The sequence below is a fragment of the Eublepharis macularius genome, chromosome 12, assembly GCF_028583425.1.
Source record: "Eublepharis macularius isolate TG4126 chromosome 12, MPM_Emac_v1.0, whole genome shotgun sequence".
NCBI classification, from domain to species: Eukaryota; Metazoa; Chordata; class Lepidosauria; order Squamata; family Eublepharidae; genus Eublepharis; species Eublepharis macularius.
This window is the reverse complement of record NC_072801.1, coordinates 53,756,735-53,780,351: the sequence shown is the minus strand read 5'-3', so window position 1 is coordinate 53,780,351 and position 23,617 is coordinate 53,756,735. Positions and strand designations below refer to the sequence as shown.

Below are 23,617 nucleotides of genomic sequence, written 5' to 3'. Positions count from 1 at the left end.
TTTTGTGTAAGATAGTGCTGCCATGCCCTTTGGTGTTCCCCCCTGCTGTGTAACCTAAAGCTGTTCAAGAAATAAAGTGTTTTTGACAGGAATTGTGTGACAGGAATTGTGTTAAGTGAGTTTTGTTTTAATTTTTCTGTGTGGGGGACTGCTGGTGTAATGTGTCATAATGCTTTGCCTACTTGTACTTTGGAAGGGAGAAAATAATTTTTTTAAAACTTTATTTTGTGTTGTTCTTGTTTTATTCTTTGTTGTGCAGTTGGTTCCCATCATAGGGAACAATGGGGCTGGCTGGCCAGCCATCTCTGTAGGTGGTGGGGGAATTTGAGGGAGGGTGTCTGTGGTTCAGGTGCTCTTTCACAGTGACCAGCTGGCACTCAGAAGTGTGCCCACCATTGTGGCACCCCTGGGCTGTGCAGAATTGCCCAGGGAAAGAGAGTTTAGAAGTTCCCAGCATAGGGAACAAAGGGAGAGGGCTGGCCTTTGCCAGCCTGTTCCTGGGGTTATGGGTGTGGGGCAGGTGGGGGTGGATTTGGGTCTGTGTGTGGCAGCTGGGGGGGAATTGGGTTTGTGTGGGGCTGTAAGGGGTGGACTTTAGGGGCTGAGAGGACCTACTTGGGGAGGCCATGAAATGGCCCCCCCAAGTGGGAGCAGTCTGAGCCTTGGTGGGGGGTGGGAGGAAGGGTGGGAGAAGGGCCCCAGAGGGCTGGGGGGCATTTTGCATGCAAAATGCCACCCCTGGCGAGACAAGCCTTCCCCAGCTGTCAGTGGTAGAGAAAAGAGCACCTACTTGGGGAGGCCATGAAATGCCCCCCCCCAAGTGGGAGCAGTCTGAGCCTGGGTGGGGGGTGGGGGGAAGGGTGGGAGAAGGGCCCCTGAGGGCTGGGGGGCATTTTGCATGCAAAATGCCACCCCTGGCAACACAAGCCTCCCCCAGCTGTCAGTGGTAGAGATTAGAGCACCTACTTGGGGAGGCCATGAAATGCCCCCCCCAAGTGGGAGCAGGCTGAGCCTTGGTGGGGGGTGGGAGGAGGGGTGGTAGAAGGGCCCCTGAGGGTGAGGGGGCATTTTGCATGCAAAATGCCACCCCTGGCAAAGGAAGCCTGCTTCTTCATTTTTTCCCCTTAGGAAATAATGAAGAAGATGAGTAGCAGCATGCTAACAATATGCTGCTCCTACGCTTTCTTATGGGAGGATGGGGGGACCTGCTTTGGGGGGCCATAACATGGCCCCCCAAAGTCCAATCTGTCTGAAACTTGGGTGGTTGTTAGAGAAGGGTTAGAGGAAGGTCCCCACCAATTCTGGGCTTATTCGGTTGGAAAATGCCTCCCCCAGACGTCCGGGAAGACGGAGGCATTTTCCCATTGAAAAGCCGAAAGAAAGCCGAAAGAATCCCGAAACGTTTCGGCTTTTTTCTTTCGGCTACCCGAAACGTTTCGGCATTCCCCGAAACGTTTCGGCATTCCCCAAAAGAAGCCGAAACACTTTTGTTTCGGCATTCTTTCGGCATTCTGAATGCCGAAACGCACATCCCTACCTAGGAGCGCCACACAGCCAAGAAGAGAAAAGTCAAGGAGGGGAAAAAAGAGTCTATCTCCCTTCTGAGCCTCCTCTCAGATCTATGGTACAAACCCAAAGACATCAATGAAGAAGATGCTGTGGTCCACTTGAGCTCAAGAATCGCTTTGATGTGCTAGAGACGGTGACGGACATGAGAGTAGAAGGAGAACCGCAAAGATCTGGAAGAGGGTGTGCAGAAGACATGGGGCCAAATGGAAGTGGAAAAAAACGGAAAGTGGTAGTCGTCGAGGATTCTTTGCTCAGGGGGTTGGAATACCATGTCTCTGGGCCAGATCCCCTATTCCAAGAGATGTGTTGCTTGCCAGGGGGCAGAATTCAGAATATTACCGACCGGCTGCCGAAACTCATCGAGCCCGCTGATAAGTACCCGTTTGTGCTGATTCATGTGGGAACGAATCACACGGCTGCAAATTCTGTTGCAAGAATTGAAAAGGATTATGAAGCTCTTAGAAGGCAGTTGAAGACATTGGGGGCTCAGGTGGTATTCTCTTCTATCCTTCCAGTCACAGGAAGAGGAGCACTCAGGGAGTGGACCATACTTGAGGTGAATCATTGGCTGAGTTGGTGGCGCCAGCAGGAGCGCTTTGGGTTCTGGGACCGTGGGATAGGTTTTCTTAGAGAAGGCCTTCTATCACATGATGAGTTTCACCTTCAGAAAATGTTTGGAACGAACCTGGAGAACTTCATCAGGAGAGTTTTAAACTGATGCCACAAGGGGAAGGGGATGATCGACATGTCAATTTCAATGATGAAGTGAAAACAGTGGGGACCCACCTGGGGAGGAAAGGTCAAACAAAGGTACAGGGCTACAAGTGTCTATATACCAATGCCCAAAGTATGGGCAATAAGAAAGAAGAGCTTGAGCTTCTATTGCAAACGGAGGGCTACGATATAGTAGGAATTACTGAGACTTGGTGGGATGATTTCCATGACTGGAATGTGCTAGTGGATGGGTATGAGTTGTTTAAGAAAAACTGGAAGGGTAGAAGAGGAGGTGGAGCGGCGTTGTCTGTGAGGAGAGGGCTTGATTGTCAAGAAGTTATGGAGAATGGGGCGGACAGCCCGGTAGAAAGCATATGCGTAGAAATAAGGGGAGGAAGGACAAAGGGTATTATTGTTGGAGTCTGCTACAGACCACCTGACCAGAGAGAAGAAACGGATGCTGCCCTCTTTGAACAGATTGGTAGAGTATCCAGACATCAGAACCTTGTAATTATGGGTGACTTCAACTTCCCCGATGTGTGCTGGGAGACAGGCTCAGCAAAGCATCATGAATCACGCAATTTCCTGACCTGCCTGGCCGATAACTTCCTTTTTCAAAAGGTGGAGGAAGGTACAAGGGGCTCGGCCATACTAGACTTGATATTAACCAACAGGGAAGAATTGGTAGATGAGACGAAGGTGGTGGGGACCTTAGGGGGAAGTGACCATGTCCTTCTTGAATTCCAGTTGCTCTGGGGAGCCAAGGAAGTTCATAGCCAGACTCGTAGGTTAGATTTTCATAGGCACAACTTCGATGAACTCAGAGGCTTGATGAGAGTCATTCCGTGGGGGAGTGTGCTGGAAGGGAAAGGAGCGAGTGAAGGGTGGGCCATTAACAAACACGAGCTTTTGCAAGCTCAAGCCCTCACTATCCCAGCAAGACGGAAACATGGTAAGGGCTCCAAGAAACCGATGTGGATGCACAGAGAGCTCCAGAATAAGCTAAGGGAGAAAAAGGAAATGTTCAGGAAATGGAGAGAAGGACAGAACTCTAAAGAGGAGTATATGAGGGTTACTAGGTACTGCAGATCAGCCATCAAAGAGGCCAAAGCTCAGTACGAGCTGGGTCTGGCCAGGAGGGCTCGCTACAATAAGAAAAACTTCTACAGATATGTGAGAAGCAAATACAAGGTAAAAGAGGCAATTGGACCGCTGTCAGGAGTAGATGGAGAAACTCTGATGCAGGACAGAGAAAAAGCAGACAGGCTGAATGACTTTTTTGCCTCTGTTTTCTCCCTGAAGAACTCAGGCACATCTAGAGGTAGTAGAAAATGTGGCAGGACACCTGAGTGGCTAATTGACATTGACAGAGAGGTTGTGGATGAATACAAATCCCCTGGGCCGGATGGGGTGCACCCAAGAGTGCTGAAAGAACTTTCTAGAGAACTTTCAGAACCCTCGTCCATCATCTTCAAGGCCTCTTGGAGGACTGGGGATGTGCCACAAGATTGGAGAAGAGCAAATATTATCCAAAGCTTTAAGAAAGGGAAGAAGGATGACCCGGGAAACTACCGGCTGGTCAGTCTGACTTCTGTTGCTGGGAAGATATTAGAACAGATTTTAAAGGGATCAATCTGTAAGCATCTGAAGGACCACTCAGTGATCTGGGGAAGTCAGCATGGTTTTGTTCCTAACAGATCTTGCCAGACCAACCTGGTTTCCTTCTTTGATCGAGTGACCAGCTTACTGGATTGGGGGAACTCTGTTGACGTGATTTTTCTGGATTTCAGTAAAGCTTTTGATAAGGTCCCCCATGACATTCTGATGGGCAAACTGGAAGACAGTGGAGTGGACTATAGGCCAGTTCGGTGGATAGGGAACTGGTTGGAGGACCGCACTCAAAGAGTGGTGGTCAACGGTGTTTCATTAGATTGGAGGGAGGTGTCCAGTGAGGTGCCACAGGGCTCGGTTTTGGGCCTGGTACTTTTCAATATTTTTTATCAATGATCTGGATGAAGTAGTGGAAGGGCTGCTCATTAAATTTGCTGATGATACCAAATTGGGAGGGGTAGCAAACACCCAAGAAGACCTGAATACTCTGGAGAAGTGGGCAGCTGTGAATAGGATGCAATTCAACAAAGACAAGTGCACAGTATTACATCTGGGCCACAAAAATGGGAAGCACAAATACTGGATGGGGGATACACTTCTGGGCAGTAGTATATGTGAAAGGGATCTTGGGGTAAGAGTGGACTGTAAGCTAAATATGAGCAGTCAGTGTGATGCGGTGGCAAAAAAGGCTAATTCAATCTTGGGTTGTATCAAAGGGGCCATAGCGTTCAAATCGCAGGAGGTCATAGCCCCTCTCTAAACTGCCTCGGGCAGGCCACACTTGGAGTATTGTGTGCAGTTCTGGAGGCCTCACTTCAAAAAGGATGTGGACAAAATTGAGAGGGTGCAGAGGAGAGCGACAAGAATGATCAGAGATCTGGAGATTGAGCCCTATGAGGAAAGGCTGAGGGCCTTGGGAATGTTTAGTTTGGAGAAGAGGAGGTTGAGGGGGCACATGATTGCTCTCTTTAAATATTTGAAAGGCTGTCATTTGGAGGAAGGCAAGGAGCTGTTTCAGTTGGCAGCAGAGGGTAGGACCCGAAGCAGTGGGCTTAAATTACATGCACAAAGGTACCGGCTGGATATTAGGAAAAACTTTTTCACGGTCAGAGTAGTTCAAAAGTGGAATCAGCTGCCTAGGGAGGTGGTGAGCTCCCCCTCACTGGCAGTTTTCAAGAAAAGGCTGGATGAGTACTTGTCAGAGATGCTTTAGGCTGATCCTGCACTGGGCAGGGGGGTTGGACTAGCTGGTCTGTATGGCCCCTTCCAACTCTATGATTCTATGATTCTTGCTTGCCACTTGCTAGCCTTTGCAGAGAGAGACTGAGGGTGAAGCTACAAGTGACGAATGACACTTGAACGGCAAGTGTATTTCTCCCTGTTCACTTGCTCTCCACTCAATCCACTTGCCGTTCAAGTGTCATTCGTAGGGGTGTGCAAGCCAAAAATTTTCGGCTATAGCCGAAAGTAGAAAGCCGAAAGAAGATTCTCTATCGTTAAAGCCGAAAGCCGAAACAAGAATCTCTTTCGGCTTTCGACTTTCGGGATTCTTTCGGCATTCTTTCGGCATTCTTTCGGCTTTTTTCTATGGGAAAATGCCTCCGTCTTCCAGGACGCCTGGAGGAGGCATTTTCCCACCGAATAAGCCCAAAATTGGTGGAGACCTTCCTCTAACCCTTCTCTAACAACCACCCAAGTTTCAGACAGATTGGACTTTGGGGGGCCATGAAATGGCCCCCCAAAGCAGGTCCCCCCATCCTCCCATAAGAAAGCGAAGGAGCAGCATATTGTTAGCATGCTGCTGCTCATCTTTCTTCATTATTTCCTATGGGGGAAAAATGAAGAGGCAGGCTTCCTTTGCCAGGGGTGGCATTTTGCATGCAAAATGCCCCCTTACCCTCAGGGGCCCTTCTCCCACCCCTCCTCCCACCCCCCACCAAGGCTCAGCCTGCTCCCACTTGGGGGGGGCATTTCATGGCCTCCCCAAGTAGGTGCTCTAATCTCTACCACTGACAGCTGGGGGAGGCTTGTGTTGCCAGGGGTGGCATTTTGCATGCAAAATGCCCCCCAACCCTCTGGGGCCCTTCTCCCACCCCTCCTCCCACCCCCCACCCAGGCTCAGCCTGCTCCCACTTGGGGGGGGGCATTTCATGGCCTCCCCAAGTAGGTGCTCTGCTCTCATCTCTACCACTGACAGCTGGGGGAGGCTTGTCTTGCCAGGGGTGGCATTTTGCATGCAAAATGCCCCCCAGCCCTCTGGGGCCCTTCTCCCACCCTTCCTCCCACCCCCCACCAAGGCTCAGACTGCTCCCACTTGGGGGGGGCATTTCATGGCCTCCCCAAGTAGGTCCTCTCAGCCCCTAAAGTCCACCCCTTACAGCCCCACACAAACCCAATTCCCCCCCAGCTGCCACACACAGACTCAAATCCCCACATTAGCCCCTCACAGACCCAAATCCACCCCCACCTGCCCCACACCCATAACCCCAGGAACAGGCTGGCAAAGGCCAGCCCTCTCCCTTTGTTCCCTATGCTGGGAACTTCTAAACTCTCTTTCCCTGGGCAATTCTGCACAGCCCAGGGGTGCCACAATGGTGGGCACACTTCTGAGTGCCAGCTGGTCCCTGTGAAAGAGCACCTGAACCACAGACACCCTCCCTCAAATTCCCCCACCACCTACAGAGATGGCTGGCCAGCCAGCCCCATTGTTCCCTATGATGGGAACCAACTGCACAACAAAGAATAAAACAAGAACAACACAAAATAAAGTTTTAAAAAAATTATTTTCTCCCTTCCAAAGTACAAGTAGGCAAAGCATTATGACACATTACACCAGCAGTCCCCCACACAGAAAAATTAAAACAAAACTCACTTAACATCAGAGAATCACAAAAGCACAATTCCTGTCAAAAACACTTTATTTCTTGAACAGCTTTAGGCTACACAGCAGGGGGGGGGGACACCAAAGGGCATGGAAGCAGTATCTTACACAAAAATAACACAACTCACTTCACATTAAAGAATCACCCCAAAAAATTGCTGTCAAAAGCACTTTATTTCTGTAACTGCTTTAGGTTACACAGTAGGAAGGCACCACAGAGCAGGAAAGCAGTGTACTACACAAAAATAACACAACTCACTTCACATCAGAGAATCACACAAACACAATTGCTGTCAAAAACGGTGAAGTGGGTTGTATTATTTTTTGTAGTACACTGCTATCGTGTCCTGTTGTGCCCTCCTACTGTGTAACCTAAAGCTGTTCAAGAAATAAAGTGTTTTTGCCAGGAATTGTGTTTTTGTGATTCTCTGATGTTAAGTGAGTTGTGTTATTTTTGTGTAAGATAGTGCTGCCATGCCCTTTGGTGTTCCCCCCTGCTGTGTAACCTAAAGCTGTTCAAGAAATAAAGTGTTTTTGACAGGAATTGTGCTTTGTGATTCTCTGATGTTAAGTGAGTTGTGTTATTTTTCTGTGTGGGGGACTGCTGGTGTAATGTGTCATAATGCTTTGCCTACTTGTACTTTGGAAGGGAGAAAAAAAAATTTAAAACTTTATTTTGTGTTGTTCTTGTTTTATTCTTTGTTGTGCAGTTGGTTCCCATCATAGGGAACAATGGGGCTGGCTGGCCAGCCATCTCTGTAGGTGGTGGGGGAATTTGAGGGAGGGTGTCTGTGGTTCAGGTGCTCTTTCACAGTGACCAGCTGGCACTCAGAAGTGTGCCCACCATTGTGGCACCCCTGGGCTGTGCAGAATTGCCCAGGGAAAGAGAGTTTAGAAGTTCCCAGCATAGGGAACAAAGGGAGAGGGCTGGCCTTTGCCAGCCTGTTCCTGGGGTTATGGGTGTGGGGCAGGTGGGGGTGGATTTGGGTCTGTGAGGGGCTAATGTGGGGATTTGGGTCTGTGTGTGGCAGCTGGGGGGGAATTGGGTTTGTGTGGGGCTGTAAGGGGTGGACTTTAGGGGCTGAGAGGACCTACTTGGGGAGGCCATGAAATGGCCCCCCCAAGTGGGAGCAGTCTGAGCCTTGGTGGGGGGTGGGAGGAAGGGTGGGAGAAGGGCCCCAGAGGGCTGGGGGGCATTTTGCATGCAAAATGCCACCCCTGGCAAGACAAGCCTCCCCCAGCAGTCAGTGGTAGAGATGAGAGCAGAGCACCGACTTGGGGAGGCCATGAAATGCCCCCCCCCAAGTGGGAGCAGGCTGAGCCTTGGTGGGGGGTGGGAGGAGGGGTGGGAGAAGGGCCCCTGAGGGTTGGGGGGCATTTTGCATGCAAAATGCCACCCCTGGCAAAGGAAGCCTGCCTCTTCATTTTTCCCCCATAGGAAATAATGAAGAAAGATGAGCAGCAGCATGCTAACAATATGCTGCTCCTTCGCTTTCTTATGGGAGGATGGGGGGACCTGCTTTGGGGGACCATAACATGGCCCCCCAAAGTCCAATCTGTCTGAAACTTGGGTGGTTGTTAGAGAAGGGTTAGAGGAAGGTCCCCACCAATTTTGGGCTTATTCGGTGGGAAAATGCCTCCCCCAGACGTCCGGGAAGACGGAGGCATTTTCCCATTGAAAAGCCGAAAGAAAGCCGAAAGAATCCCAAAACGTTTCGGCTTTTTTCTTTCGGCTACCCGAAACGTTTCGGCATTCCCCGAAACGTTTCGGCATTCCCCGAAAGAAGCCGAAACACTTTTGAATTCTGAATGCCGAAACGCACATCCCTAGTCATTCGTCACTTGTAGCTTGGCCCTGAGTATAATTCAGCTTATATTTTTGTGGGAGTTTCCTGGGGACCTTGAATTGGAGAGGGTATAACTCCAAGATCCCTTTTGCAATCTTGTCCAACCTTGGGTGATGGCTGTAGGAGAGGCTGCAAAAGACTCCCCGGGAATATGGGCTCTGTAAGTGCCCTGGGGGGTGTTCCACGCCCAACGAACCACAGACCATGAACCGGTTTGGTAACAGGAAATGTTCATTGTGGTTCGCGATCTCAGGATCATTGTCAGCACCTAACTGTGAACCGCTGGTTCGTTAAATTTTTTGGGCTTGTGCCCATGTCTAGTTACAACTAGGGTTTTCTTACATATTTTGTTCTACTTGCCTACATTCATGGTTTACACTCATTTTATGGATAGTTTGGATAGCCATGTTGTTCTGCAGTAGAACTGCAAGATTTGAGTCTAGTGATACCTTAGAGACCAATACTCTAAGGGTAAGCTTACACTTAGAGTATTCAGGCAACATTATATCATTGTCAGCTAAAATGTCCATGGGTTAAGTTAGTATTTTGAAATTCAAACTTTTAAAAATATTAGATTCAACCTAATCAGGTTCTCCATGTCAGGGTTGAAGTATATGTATGTAACCGAAGAGACTCCATATTAATTCATTCAGTGTTCTAAGTGCTTTATTCCCAGGTGCCAAGATGTTCCCAGCAGCTATCTCACGGAAGAGGATTGTTTTGGCTGTCGTGTCTCCAGCCTTGGGAAATTTTCGCTTTCTCAGCTTCAAAGGGATTGTTTTGAGAACTATGGGGGGAGGTTGGGCCTGCTGGGTTCTGATACTTTGTAACTCATGCTTTGCCTGTCATTCGTAACAATACACGTGTACCAGCCTGGATATTGTATCTAGGCCCGTGGACTATAATGAATTCTTTCTTCAGTAAACTTTTGAAAACAACGGGCTTTTGTCTGATTGCAGAAGGTAGTCTGGAGTAAGGACATTATCTAGCCACAGTTCTGACACTCCATGGGCAAAAGTTGGAGGAAGGGAGCCCTTTTGATTCCTATAAAATATATTTCAGGGCTTATGGGATGTGCCCAAACAACAGCCAGATGAGACAGGGGTTACTATGAGCAATAAACTCAGGCAAGATCAAGCTGGTAAGCAGGTAGAATCCGTGAGTTTTAGTGTAGCTCATTTAAGATATAAATGTGGTAGGCCAATGGAAAGTTTCTAATGACAAATATGCTTAGCCAACCTTCATGTGTACAATCTTCCAGATTGTCAGGGTTTTTTCATACATTCCTAACAGTGTGAATGGGCAATTTGTACACAATTCACAATCTACTTTGCGCATGCCTCATTCATATCTTTTAGCGACAGCAGACAGCCCATAGTTGGTAAAGAGACTGCTCCTGTTGATAAACTTTATTGCCGAGTATCTGATTGGATGATGTGCACTTGTATAGTTGGATCAAGGCTTCTGTTTGTTACAAAAAAGCTTTAGAAATCTCAAGCCCCCCTGACCCACCAGGGGGCACTATTGCAGGCTGTGGTGTGCAGGGGCTGGGACAGGGAGGCTTGCCATGCTGCTAAGCCCAGAAACTCCCAGCAGACAATGGGCTGAGGCCGCCAGGCTGACCAATCAGAAGCAACCTGGCAGGCTTCACTCTGGTCCATGGGTAGGACTTAAAAGTGGGCAGCCAGCAAGGCAGTGTGGGCAGTTGCCAGCAATTGACATCACAGCATGTCTCTCTAGCAGTTTCCTCGGTGGCAGTGGCAGCTGCTTTATTGGCAGTGGTGGCGGGTTCCTTAATGGCGTTGGTGTTTTTCACAGTGGCTGATCCTAGCACCGGTGGTTCCCTTACCTCAGCAGCTCCTTCTTCCTAGATGTGGTCCCTTCTTCCCAGAGATGGCCCCTTCTTCCCGGCAGCGTGTCCTTCCTAGCTATGACTCCGACGGCCTGGTGGCAGCCCTTCTTCCCAGCAGGCCTGTTTCCATGGCAGTGGCTCCTTCCTGGGCAGTGCTACTCCCTTTTCTTTTTTTTGCTCAGTTACATTTTTTTTTTAAACTATCTATCGACCTATCAATCTATCGATATAAGAGGAAAGTTGGGAGGGGAGAAAGGGAGCAGCAGGGAGGGGAGACAGTCCTAGCCAGGTGCATTGGAGGGTATTGCCAAGGGCAAATACACAAAGCAGGTCAAAAGGGGGGAGAATCCACATAGAGCCATGGCTCCTGAGAGGGTGGCTTGGGCCAACCTCTGCTGGGGCACCCAAGCCAAGGCACAGCCTGCCAAAAAGAGGGAGGAAGCCCCTATAAAGGGTAGGGGCACTCACTCTTCCCCCCAAGAGCTCCAGTCCAGGGCAAGCATGAGGTGGTGGTGCAGGAGGCCCAGCTTGCCCATGATCGCCCAGGTACTGCACAGGGCAACTTCATGCTACAGGGTTTTGTCAAAGACCATTGAGCAGCTCACAGACCATGTGGAGCAACTGGGTGCTGCTGGGTCTAGGGCCATGGTGGTGGTCACAGTCCAGGAACTTGTCGAGGCACCCTCTCGGGTGGCTGGTGGCACCACTGGGGGTGAGGCTTGCAATGATGCATGAACGTGCTCAGTTCCTCTCCAGCAGTGGTTCCAGGAGCCTGGAGCACAGTGTGAGACAGGCGAAGAAGCGGTGGTGCAAGTCCCATACATCCTCGCACTTCAATGAGGACTCAGACAGCACTGAATTTTCTGGTGAGTTCTCATTCGAGGAGGAAGAGGAAGAGCAGGGAGACTACTGGGCTGAGGCTGCATGTAATCCTACCCTGTGCTATCTAGCAGCTGTTGGCTAGAGGTGTGGGTGACTCTAGTCTTGGGTTGGTTTGAGCAGCTGAGGAGGGAGGGAGCACTCAGTTGATGTCTGTTGTGTATAGTGATGATAAGGACCCCCCAGGGGTCCACCTGGCTTGAAAGGTCTGCAATAGGATCCTGGATGGATATCATGTAAATGTATTCTCCCTGTTTTGCCCAGAGGCTGAAGATAGGAGGAGCACCTCCTCATCCAAAAGGGATAGAAAAAAGGGAAAAGGGAAGGAGGTGGAACAGGTTTGCCAGTTGGATTGAGGGATACACTGTGTTTGTGGAGGTGATACAAGCAGCATTCTCAGAATGGGGCTGGCACTTGTCTAACCACTTAGATGAGGGGATGTGGGGTCATTGCCTGGCAGGTAGGCCAGCTGATTCTTGGGTCTGAGCCCCACGAAGCACCAATGCTCTGTAAAGCTGTTATCAATAAAGTCGCGGCCTTTTCAGTTTCACTTGATGACTATGTTTTCTGTTGCCTTGCCCCTTGCCTTCCATCCCTTGAGCTGGCCATGCAACCCAGATCAATCTCTCACATGCACAGTCTTTCTGAGCTTGCTACTTGATTAGCATCTTTAGATCTATGAAAACAGCATATATAAAGAACAACAGTAACATCTTTTTGATGTCCCTGTTTTAATTGAGCTGGATAATGATCTAGGGAGATAATCCCCTGGTAGCCAAACCAAGCAAAAGGATGATTCCAGCACCAAAGCTTATCCTTATTCTTTGGAATCAACCAGAAACAGAACCCATGTGCAAGCTACCATGCCATGTAATTGTTCCAGTGTTCCAGTGAGAATTTGTTAGAAAGATGATTGTAAAGAGATGAATTGGAAGAAATGCAATTAAGAGAGATTTTTTTTAGAACAAGGGTTTTTACTGACTACTGTAAAAGCAATAATGAACACAACTGTAACTCTGCAATGAGTAACGAACTGATGAAAGATGGGAAATCCTGTCTGGTGTTAGAAGGAAGGTGAGTAAGGAGGAGAGAAAGAAACTGGGAATACACAGATATGCCTGCACACTCATAGCTATCTTGCAAAGGTTGGTACAGAATTACTCCATTCTACATCCATTGATTATAATAGACTTAAAAGAGTTTAACTCTGCTTAGGATTGCAGCTTTTTACCACCCATTGAAAGCAATGTAAGGAGAAGTGGTTTTAGATATAAATATGTATTTTACAACCATGAAATTGACTCCTGTTGATCTGAGAGCCAGTTTGGTGCAGTGGTTAAGAGTGCGGGACTCTAATCTGGAGAGCCAGGTTTGATTCCCCACTCCTCCACTTGAAGCCAGCTGGGTGACCTTGGGCTAGTCACAGTTCTCTGGAGTCTCTCAGCCCCACCCACCTCACAACATGATTATTGTTGTGGGGATAATAATGGCATACTTTGTAAACTGCTCTGAGTGGCCATTAAGTTGTCCAGAAGGGCGGTATATAAATTGAATGTTACTATTATGTTATTGCCTAATCTACCTGCCCACGTCTGTCTTAACTCCATCATTCTCATCCTCAACTGCAACCAACCTTAGTTCAGGGAGTTGCGTTTTCTTACATTTATCTCTGCTCTTTCCTTCCTCTAAGCATCCATCCTTCTTTCAGTTCTGTTACTCCAGGTCCTAAAAGTACAGGTTTATGGAAATAGACTATTAATTTGATTCAAGGAACAGTTCTCAATCAGCTATGTTTTTTTCATGCCCCATTTCCATCTCGTTCCCTTCGCTATCTCCATACAGATCTCTATGTTCTACAGGAGTGGTGTCCCACATAGGACCCGTGGGCAGAATTATGCCCACCGACACCTTACCTTGTGCTCACCAAGAGTTTTTAGAAAGTGAGTGGGACCAGGAGGGGCTTTTGCACAGCAGGATTTCTGATTGGCCATTGAAAATTTGATTGGCTGTGCAGATTTTTGAAAACATTGTTTTGGCAGAAGCTGCTTCCACAGTACAAGAATATTCACTGTGTCACTGAAGGTAAGCTGCAGCAACCATTTTGTTGTAGCATCCACCACAGTGTGTCAGAATTCCAAATATGTCCACAGGCTCAAAAAGGGAGTTGGTGATTATCTGTCACAGGAGTGAGTGGATAGAGGGTTGCATCCACACCAAGAGGCTAAAGTGATAGTGATATACATTCTAATTGAATACAAGTCTGCACAAAAATTTGTTTCCTGGCCTAGGATTGGGTAGAAATGGATTGTATGTAGTTTAGCTACATTCTATTTAGAAGTAAGAATATGGAATGCAAAAACTTGTTAGAAAGATATTTTAATTAATTTTCTTCTTCCTCCAACAGACACAACTGAAGATATGTCTAATATAAGCATCATAACAGATTTCCTGCTTTTAGGCTTTTCAGATGTACAAGAGCTTCAGGTTTTACACTTTGTGTGTTTTTTAGGAGTATACTTGGCTATCTTTATGGGCAATTTTCTCATCATTGCCCTAATAGCTCTCAATACCCACCTCCATACTCCAATGTATTTCTTTCTTGTTAATTTGTCTATTATTGATCTTGGATCCATATCGATCACTCTTCCCAGATCCATGGCCAATGATCTTATGAACAGAACACAGATTTTGTATTCAGAATGTGTTGCTCAGGTGTTTTTTTTCACCTCTTTCCTTTCAACAAATGTTTTCCTTCTCACTGTCATGGCCTATGACCGATACACTGCCATCTGCCAACCACTGCATTATTCTTCTCTCATGGGCAAGAGAGCCTGCTTCGAAAAGGCAAGTGGTGCATGGACTGCAGGCTTTCTGAATGCAGCCATACAAACTTGGGCAACTTTTTCAACACCTTTCTGCTCTCACACTGTCCATCAGTTTTGTGAAATCCCACAGCTTCTGAGAATGTCTTGCTCTGGATTTAACTTCAATGAATATGCAGCTATTGTCTTTACCTCATTATTTGGCTTTGGCTGCTTTGTGTTCATTATTGCTTCTTATGTGAAGATCTTTTCCACAGTGCTGAGAATGCCCTCTCTGGAGGGAAGACAAAAAGCTTTCTCTACGTGTCTCCCTCACCTTGCTGTTGTGTCCTTGTTTTTCTGCTCTGCTTTCTTTGCCTATTTATTACCAACTTCCAGCATTGATCAGAAATTTACTGTGATATATACCATATTACCACCAATGTTGAATCCAGTCATTTACAGCATGAGGAATAAAGATGTTAAAACTGCTTTGTGGAAGCTGTTTGATGGGAATTTTCTGACTGGGAGTCAAAATTTTCACTTTTGAGTTTGATTATAATTCAGTCTAATTAAAACATTAATGTAATGAATATCACAAAAATCCCATTTGGCATATTTTCTTTTCTTTTTTCATTTGTACATGGAAAACACCCTCAGAGTCCAAATATTTTGGTCCCTATTGATTAAAATTCTCACCACCATTTACTGGGAATAGTTGCCCTACCTCAGAATCACCAACAGGTTTTTCATTGCTTAAATATAATTTGTTTTTTTCCTCATGTCATGAATTAATTGTCATGAACTGATATCCAATGATGCAATTCCTCCAATGAAATAGCATTAGCATTTACAGAAGAATTTCTGCCAGTCCCCTTCTCTCAGTGAAGAATCCTATTTTGGTTTCTATTCTCTTCTTGAGGTTTTGCCAACATACAGGAACAAACTTTTTTGGATGGATGTGTGTGTGTATCATTGGACTGTGGTGAGAGAAGAAAGCAGGAAAATTCTACACCATGAAGACAATTGAATATACAACAGTACCCGAGAGATATAGTTGCTGTAGGAGATACTGATCTTGTACAGACTTCGACTGCTCTAAAGGATGCTGTTCCCACAACCACAGGGAAGGAGATAGTTGTGGCTTAGGACCACCATCTTCCCCTATGGTTAAATCTTGACATGTGGCTATGGTGTAAGTGGCTATCTAATTTCCCTTTATATTGTAGTTCTTTTAAAAACACCTTATCAATCTGTACTTTGGAAAACCATCCTGTGTTCTGAAGTTGTGGAGGTGGGGCAAAGAAATTGGGAAGTCTCTGAATTTTTCATGTAACATGGTTGAACTGAAACCAAGGAGGAAGAACAACTCAATGCTGTACATAATCATTATAATGCTATAAATGGGGGAACCAGGAGAACTTATGGGGAGCAGTCTGGTGTCCCATTCCCTCTCTTTTGCTCAATTTTGCCTCCCCATTTTGTCTGTAGCCACTTCCTTACTTTCCCACCCTCACCTACCCACCCTTTTCTGTTTTTCTTCTAGCGGTGTGTGTTCCTGCTCACTCACCTGCCTTTTCCTATTCCCCTCCCCTTCACCTTTACCTTCCAGTCTCCTTTTACTCTTTTTTGTCTCCCCTCCCCCATGCTTACACAAACTGAGACTTTGCTCAGCAATGTTAGTTTTGGGCTTTGTCTAGCAACCCCCCAAATGACCATCAAGATCTCATAACATAGTCTCAAGAGATCCAAGTAGCCCACATTTCTTAAAGAAGAAGACTTCTGTTCTATGATTTGGCAGGCGGGGGGAAGGTTCTAACCCCTAATGCTTTAAAAAAACAATTCATATTTTTCTGTGAATGTGGGACTTCCCCAGGCTTGTGCCCCTGTCTCTGTCTGCTTCTAGAGTGCTAGATGAGATTGAGGGCCAAGCTACAAGTGACGAATGACACTTGAACAGCAAGTGTATTTCTCCCTGTTCACTTGCCCTCCACTCGCCATTCAAGTGTCATTCGTCACTTGTAGCTTGGCCCTGAGTTACGATCTGATTTATCCAACTACTTCTTATGCACTTAAATTAGTGGCTGCTTCAAGGCTATGAACAGATTTACTGAAGGTCCTCTTTTTTGGCCTATAGAGAAAAATGTAATCAAAATTGCCATGGCTACCCTGCCTGGCGGGGAACCACTGCCTGACAATGGCCATCCATACCATAAGCCTCGGCCCTGGATGCACCTACCAGCCCCTGACTACTCACCTCACCTCCCCTGCTGCCAACTAGCTCCCCTCCACCCATCTCTGAACAGTACCCTCTACCTACCTTGCTGCCCCCATCTCCAACCATGACTCAATGCCCACCTTTTCCGCTCCATCACCGGAGCCATGGGAACTGAGATGAAGGATGGCTTGGTGTGAACTACAAGAGAGGAGGCAAAGAAGAGCCAATCAGGGATGGAGAGACCATATGCCCGTACCAGGTGCAGCTTGGTGGTAAAATGAGTACCTTGTCAGTAAAAGGTGAAGAGGGGAAAGGCCAGTTGTGGAAGCAACGAGCTGAATCACCCTTGACCACACTACTACCAATTCTGATTCTGCCTGGCTTCTGTGATTTTGTACTGCCTTGGGCATTGATCTTGGACTGCTTTGGACTATCACCAGGACCTGCTCCAGTGATGAACACCCAGACACTGCTGGTCCTGATGTTGCCTTGCTCTTCTGATTGACTGGACTCTGATCATGCTTTCGCAGGTTTAGCAGTCTCCTCTTGCCTGTGTGAATGGATGGCCTTGTATCTCTCGGCATGTGGGAGAACCTGCGACGTATGGTTATCCATATTTGAAACTTTTTCTTAACATATATAAAAAGAGTTAATTTATTCTTGCTACCTCTCATCTTAACAAAGTCTACATAAAATTAGGGATTACAAGTATTTCATACATATGACTATCTTTTGGCCCTCAGCTAATACATCAGTCCTTGGATTCTGTTTCTGACTTCTGTGAAGTTAGACATTCCTGTTATTCTCAGACACCCTCAGCACCTGGGCCTTAATACATTGAATATATTGGTATGAATTGGATGGCTCTTCTAACCGACATATGGTCATATACTGTGTTAGTCCATTGTTTCATGTCTCTCTCAAAGTTTGTTCTATTCTAGGCCTCTAGACACCCTTTGTGGCATGTCTAGCTATGGAGCTGGGCTAGACCTGTTTCTATAAAGGAATCTTCTATGACTTCCATGGTCATATCTAACAATTGGTCCCCTCTAGTTCTAGTTATATCCATGATAAGAGGAGATAACCATCAGTTCTTATCTGCCTGTTTCATGTTGAAGTCTCTACTCTGCTTTATAATGCCTGCTCCTTCTGGACTTGGTCCTCCCCACTTTTAATCGGCCAGTTGGCGGTGGGAGTCAGAATGTGGATAGATCACCTTCTTTGCTTGCATAGATGGTGGGTGGGCTGGAGCCGTTCAAGAGTCTCTGTACATGTCTTTTACTGTTCCATTTTTTTTTTCTCTCTGTGAAGAAGAAGAGGTGAATTTCAGGTTTTGCATGGGGAATAAACCCTTATGTTTGCATGCATGACCCATTCCTAGAATGCATGAACTGAAATCTTGTTTCAGAAAAGCCTTAGAAGGAAAATGCGTTGGACCCATTCATTGTCATCCATCTCACTTCCTTGCCACACTCCTCATCCTACAAGGCCTTTGTCCATGCAGTTTCTATAATCCCCAACATAGCTTTTGGGAGCGTCAAAGCCTCCCCCTCCCTCTTTATTTCACTACAGAAAAACTGGTTGGACCCAGCCCAATGTTTTGCCTATGTTGCTTTTCTGGTGAGCTTAGAAAGACACAAGTGAGTAAAACTATAGATGCATAATTATGCTAATTAGGCATACTATTAAAAATAACAAGGAGGCTTAGTGCTGATTAAAATCAGCCACAAAGACAATTTTAATCCACAGGGGAAGATGAACAGCTGATAAAAAAAGATGTGTAGACAAATAGTCTGGTTTTGTCTTGCCATGTTAGAATCTGGAGAACTTGAAGCAAAACTGGAGGGGTCTATGGACAATATAGTAAGTTTTTAAAAATATTTTATTTTAAAATATGTTAGACTGCATGGCCAGAAGCCATGTGGGCTGCAGCAGGGAAGAGAATTGGGGAAGACTGAACAAAATATCCGCCAGGATCCAGCTTCCTCTTTCTTATTCATTGAACAGAAATTTAGTTGGTGTTCCATGACAAACATGTGTGAGTTATATAGCTAGTACATACAAACTACAGCTCCAAGGATTGGTTTAAATGATTCTACCATAAGCAAGGATTTTACAACCCAGTTACACTGGTGTTAATCCACAGCATTAGAAATGAATGAACAGGACTACAATCTTATCCACACCTATTTGTGAATATGCCTTTTTAAACGCAGCAGGATTCACTTTGGAGTAAACGTTCTTGGTCTTTTACTCCAGTCCTAACCTTGGTATCGAGGAGTTGAAAAATATATTCAAATATATTAATAGGGTGATAATACTGAAAAAATTCAATATATTAACTGGTTGAGAAAAAATATAAATTGGGAATAAACTGACATTTTATGATCACTGGGGGAGGGAAGAAAGAGAAAGGATAAGAATTACAAGATTGAAAATTAGGTCATTGAGCTGAGCATTCTGATGGGCAGCAGGAGGTGAAAGCCAACTTCAACCAGCAATATGGCCCATCTGGCAGGCAGAGCTACATAGCCTCCAATCTTGAGGTATCCAGTCCTATCTTTAAAGACAAGTAACTGTTAATAGGTGGACCTGCACAAGGTGGGGTGGAGGGGCAAGAAGAGAAATGAAAATTATGAAGCAGGTAAAGGAGAATAAGGGAGCTGGAAAAAGCAAAGATGAAGTAAATGAGGTCAGCAATTGTTTCCTGAAGGGTTTGTCTTGAAAGAAATTGTCTCTTGCGGAAGAGGAAGGAAGCAAATGTAGAGCAAGGAGAAAGTGCTTGGGTTAGTGTACTGCAAATGGAGTTATAGTCCCAGTACTGTGTTTTTCAGTTATGGGATCCTGACAATAAGGTTTGTGAACTACTTGTTCATTATTTTTTCTTCAAGAAAGTAAATTATTTTGATCTGCCACTTATATGACTGATAAATGGTCTTTTCAATGATTTCTGAATTATGGTTCTCAGCACCATGTTCTGCCTCTGTGCATTACTGATAGATAAATGAACGTCAGGCTCAAGTGAGGCCAGTTTAATTTTTTGCCAGTTTTTAAACAGTATTAAACACAAAATAATGTCTGATTCCAATCTCAAACCTTGTCCAGGCATGTTTTAAAATGTGACTAAGAAAGGTGAAGAAATGTGGCTAAAAACATTACTCCTATTTTGATTTCTGAACATTCCTTTGACTCCCTGAGGCCTTAAGGAAGAATCATGTATTTATAGTTCACCAAATTTTTATTTATCTTCTCACTTTTCAGCAAGCAAGATACCATGCCATGTCTAATGTGACCATCATAAAGGGTTTCCTGCTGCTGGGATTTTCTGAAGAACGAGCGCTTCAGATTCTGCACTTTATCGTCTTCTTAGCAATGTACTTGATTGTCCTGATAGGAAATATTCTCATCATCATCTTAGTAGCCCTCAGCACCCACCTGCACACTCCAATGTATTTCTTTCTCATCAACCTCTCAGTCGTTGATATTGGAGCCACCTCCGTCACCATTCCCAAATCCATGTTCAATGCACTCATGAACACGGCATGGATCTCTTATTCTGAATGTGTAGCGCAAATGTTTTTCTTTCTCCACTTTGTGTCCTCAGACATCTTCTTGCTTACTGTTATGGCCTATGATCGATATGTTGCCATTTGTCACCCTCTGAACTATGTTTCTCTCATGAACTGGGGACGCTGCATCCAGATGGCAAGTGGGGCATGGATGGGAGGATTCCTTAATGCTGTTCTACACACTACAACTATTTTTTCACTGCCCTTCTGCTCTAACATTATCAGGCAATTCTTCTGTGAAATCCCATACCTAATTAAGCTTGCCTGCTCTGATTCTTACCTCAGTGAAATCTATGCTCTTGTTTTTAGTTCATGCATGGGCTTTGGTTGTTGTGTATTTATTTTCATATCCTATGTGCAGATCTTCACCACAGTGTTAAGAATGCCCTCAATGGAAAGTAGGCAAAAAGCCTTCGCGACTTGTATCCCCCATCTTATTGTTGTCTCTCTGTTAGTTGGTACTTGGATCTTCAGCTACTTCCTGCCATCCTCTAGCTCACCATATAATGTGAATCAAATGCTTGCTGTGCTTTACTCAGTGGTACCTCCAATGATGAACCCGATCATCTACAGCATGAGGAATAAGGATGTAAAGACTGCTCTGTGGAAGCTGTTTGACTGGAAGCGTCCATTCAATAATAAGATGCGTCATACTGGTCTATAATCCTGCTGCTTTCTTGAACCTCATGTTGAATCAGCATACTTTAAAAGTAAAAGAAATTAGTGTGTTACAGCTGCTGATTGTCCATTTTTTTGTATGGTGGATTTCTGACTAGCAATTTCAGACAGTCCATTGGACTAATGATAGAAGTTGCAGGAACCTCTTTGATATCAAATGAGCATTGCCAGCCCATGGTTTTAATTCAAAATACTGTCTTTGATTATCCTTATATTGTCGTTTCAGGTGGATGACTGCCAGCAGATGGCTGGCAACTTGCAGATTTACTTGAAGGAGTGGTCCACCAATGGCACTGTTGATGATGCAGAGGCATCACTTCCTGTTTGTTCTCTCCTATTTTCTTCTTTATGTTTTTATTATATCTTTTATCTAATAACCTATATGAGTCCAGTTTAACTCTCCCTCTATTATGAGTTCCCTCTCCTTAAATTTGTCCAGTTTTTTACATGGGTCCTTTAGAAATTTAATTTGCTTCTTCTTTGGTGTATAAATGGAGGCAAATGTAATTGTTTTACTTCCATACTGTCCTTTTACAAAGATATAATGACTCTGTCTCTAATTAATTTCTCTTTTTGGAATTGCAGCACTGGTGAGAAAACAATTGTTACTCCCCTTGACTTGCTATTCCCTGGTGCTGTAAAATGTTTCCCATAATATGCATGTTTCATTCATCTTTTTTCTTTTTTACTATGATGTGTCTCCTGAAGCATTATAACATCTAGATGTGATTCTCTTATATAATTTGCTACTCAGTTTCATTTGATCGGTTCACCATTCCTTTGATATTAGCAGTGCAATCCTAAGCAGAATTACTCCAGTCTATGCCCATTGATTTCAGTGGGCTTAGATTGGAGTAACTCTGCTAAGGATTGTACTGTAGATGTATACATTTTAAAATCTCCCTTTGTAGCCATATTCACTCAATAACTTTATAATTCTATGTTTATTTTGTATTCTTCTCTCCTTTTTTTGCTTTAGTCCAGCCAAACATTTAAGGCAAAATTAAACTGGGTAGGTATCAAATCAGTCCCACCCACCCCATTCTAAAGTGAGATGGTGCAAGTTGTTATCACTTGTGCCTTGTTGTAACTAGAGATGGGCATGAACAGAAACCCCCCCGAATATGATGTTCATTGTTCATTGCCATCCATGAACAGGGAGTCACGAAACTTACGAGCATGACCTGTTCATGAACATGTTCGAGGTTGGATGTTCGTGGAGGCCAGCAGGCTCTCTTCCAGCCATCATCCAAGTTTGGAAAAGATCCCTACTGCACCACTCTCAGAAACCTTACCTGAGCAGGCAGCAGGAAAGGTAACAATAATAAATAATAGCTTGGCCCCAGAGCCTGGCAGCAGTCCTGGAACTTGAAGGGATAAATCCCTATCACACCACTTCCAGAAACCTTACCTGAGCAGGCAGCAGGAAAGGTACTAATAATAAATAATAGCTTGGCCCACAGCCTGGCAGCGCCCCTGGAACCTGAAGGCGTAGATCCCTATGCCACTACACACAAAGAAAATTCAAGCTCCAATGCAATCTCTCTATTTAAATGCCAACAGCAGCTGTCTCTCTCCCTCTCCACTGCCTGCAAAGCCAGAGCTAGGAGCCTCCCTCCCCCCTGGTCTTTGCTCCCTTGTAACAAATTTGGAGCTCCACACTTGAAAGGAAGACCTGCCTATCAAGCTAAATTGGGCTTAGATTGGGGTTTCCAGGGCAACAGCAGGAGTTCAGACAGAGTTCAGACAATCCCTGCCTAAGTTGCCAAGGGAATTAATTGCAGGCGCCAGACTGTCTGGCTTGACGAACAGCAATGAACGAGGCTTGCAATGACCACTTGTTCATTTAGAATGGGGCCTCATGAACAGCTTGTTCGCGAACAGCAGATTGGGCTGTTCGTGGCTTTTTTGTTCTTATTGCTGTTTGTGCCCATCTCTAGTTGTAACACCTTATGGGGATCCATTTTCTCCCACACTCTTCCCCATGCCCACACCTTTAACCCCTTTCTTTCTTAACATGTTCATTAATAACATGAATAGCATTTTCTACAGAGCATTTCAGTAAAACTAATATTTTAGTCTAAGTCCTTTCATTTCAAGTCTGTTGTCTTCTTAAGTCAAAATTAACCCTTAACCTTTGTAACCATCTTCATTTGATCTTTGCTCATCTTGAAAGTTTGGGTCACCTTGGTATTTCAGTTCTTTGTACTGTCCATTGAGGTTTTTTCCTTCCCATTATTTTCCTTTGCTGTATCTGCCATTCACTTTCATCTTTTTCTCCTTCTTGCTTTTCTTCTTTTTCTTCTGGATTCTTACCGATAACATCTTCACATTCACTTAGGAGTTCCAGCTGCAAGTCCTTTAAGATCTCTAGAGTCTCTCTTAAAGAAGTAACAACATAAGTTTTATCTTCTCTTTGTATGATTAATTTAATGGAGAATCCCCAGAGGTATTTTATCTTAGCTTGTTGTAATTTTTTTTGTGACTGGATACAAGGAACATCTTCTTTTGAGTGTTTTGGAGCTTAGGGCTTGCAAAAACATCCCTTTATTTTTCTGAATTCTGTTTTGGTGCTCCAGTTTTGTAATACAATATGCTTGTTGAGCAGACTCTTCTGTATTTTTTACGTTATTATCAAACAATTGGTTGTTTATTAGAATTAATAGTTTTCTCCACCTGTCCACTAATTCTTGCTTCAGATCTTGTTTTAATTGTAATAATTGGCTTTCCATACCTTTTAAGATTCTTGCTGTCTCATTATCAATCTTTGCAGACTTGGCTGCTATGTTATCAGCTCAGGTTGCTTGTTTCCTCCATTATCTGTTGAAGGAGGCTTTGTTAACTCTGAACGTTTTAGCTCTTCAGAACATCTAGTTTCTAATATGGCAGGGTTTCCCTATGTCTGATGGTATTAACCTTTTTCTTAGAGGTTTTTTAGACATTTAAGTATGGAGTCCTTGGATTAAGCATCCACCATCATCTGGCTCACCTCTGCCCC

At 45.1% G+C, this 23,617-nt stretch overlaps 2 protein-coding genes across 2 annotated transcripts; both read left to right on the top strand.

Annotated features, from left to right (window-relative positions):
• The first annotated feature begins 11,201 nt into the window (after positions 1 to 11,201).
• Positions 11,202 to 14,704, top strand: LOC129339422 (olfactory receptor 14A16-like). The gene is made up of 2 exons (XM_054994002.1): positions 11,202 to 11,340; positions 13,758 to 14,704. Exons 1-2 carry the CDS (start codon positions 11,202 to 11,204, stop codon positions 14,702 to 14,704), a joined length of 1,086 nt encoding a protein of 361 aa, XP_054849977.1.
• A 4,947-nt stretch (positions 14,705 to 19,651) lies between these two features.
• Positions 19,652 to 20,605, top strand: LOC129339421 (olfactory receptor 14I1-like). The gene has a single exon (XM_054994001.1). The coding sequence runs from the start codon at positions 19,652 to 19,654 to the stop codon at positions 20,603 to 20,605; it is 954 nt and encodes a 317-aa protein (XP_054849976.1).
• The last annotated feature ends 3,012 nt before the right edge of the window (positions 20,606 to 23,617 follow it).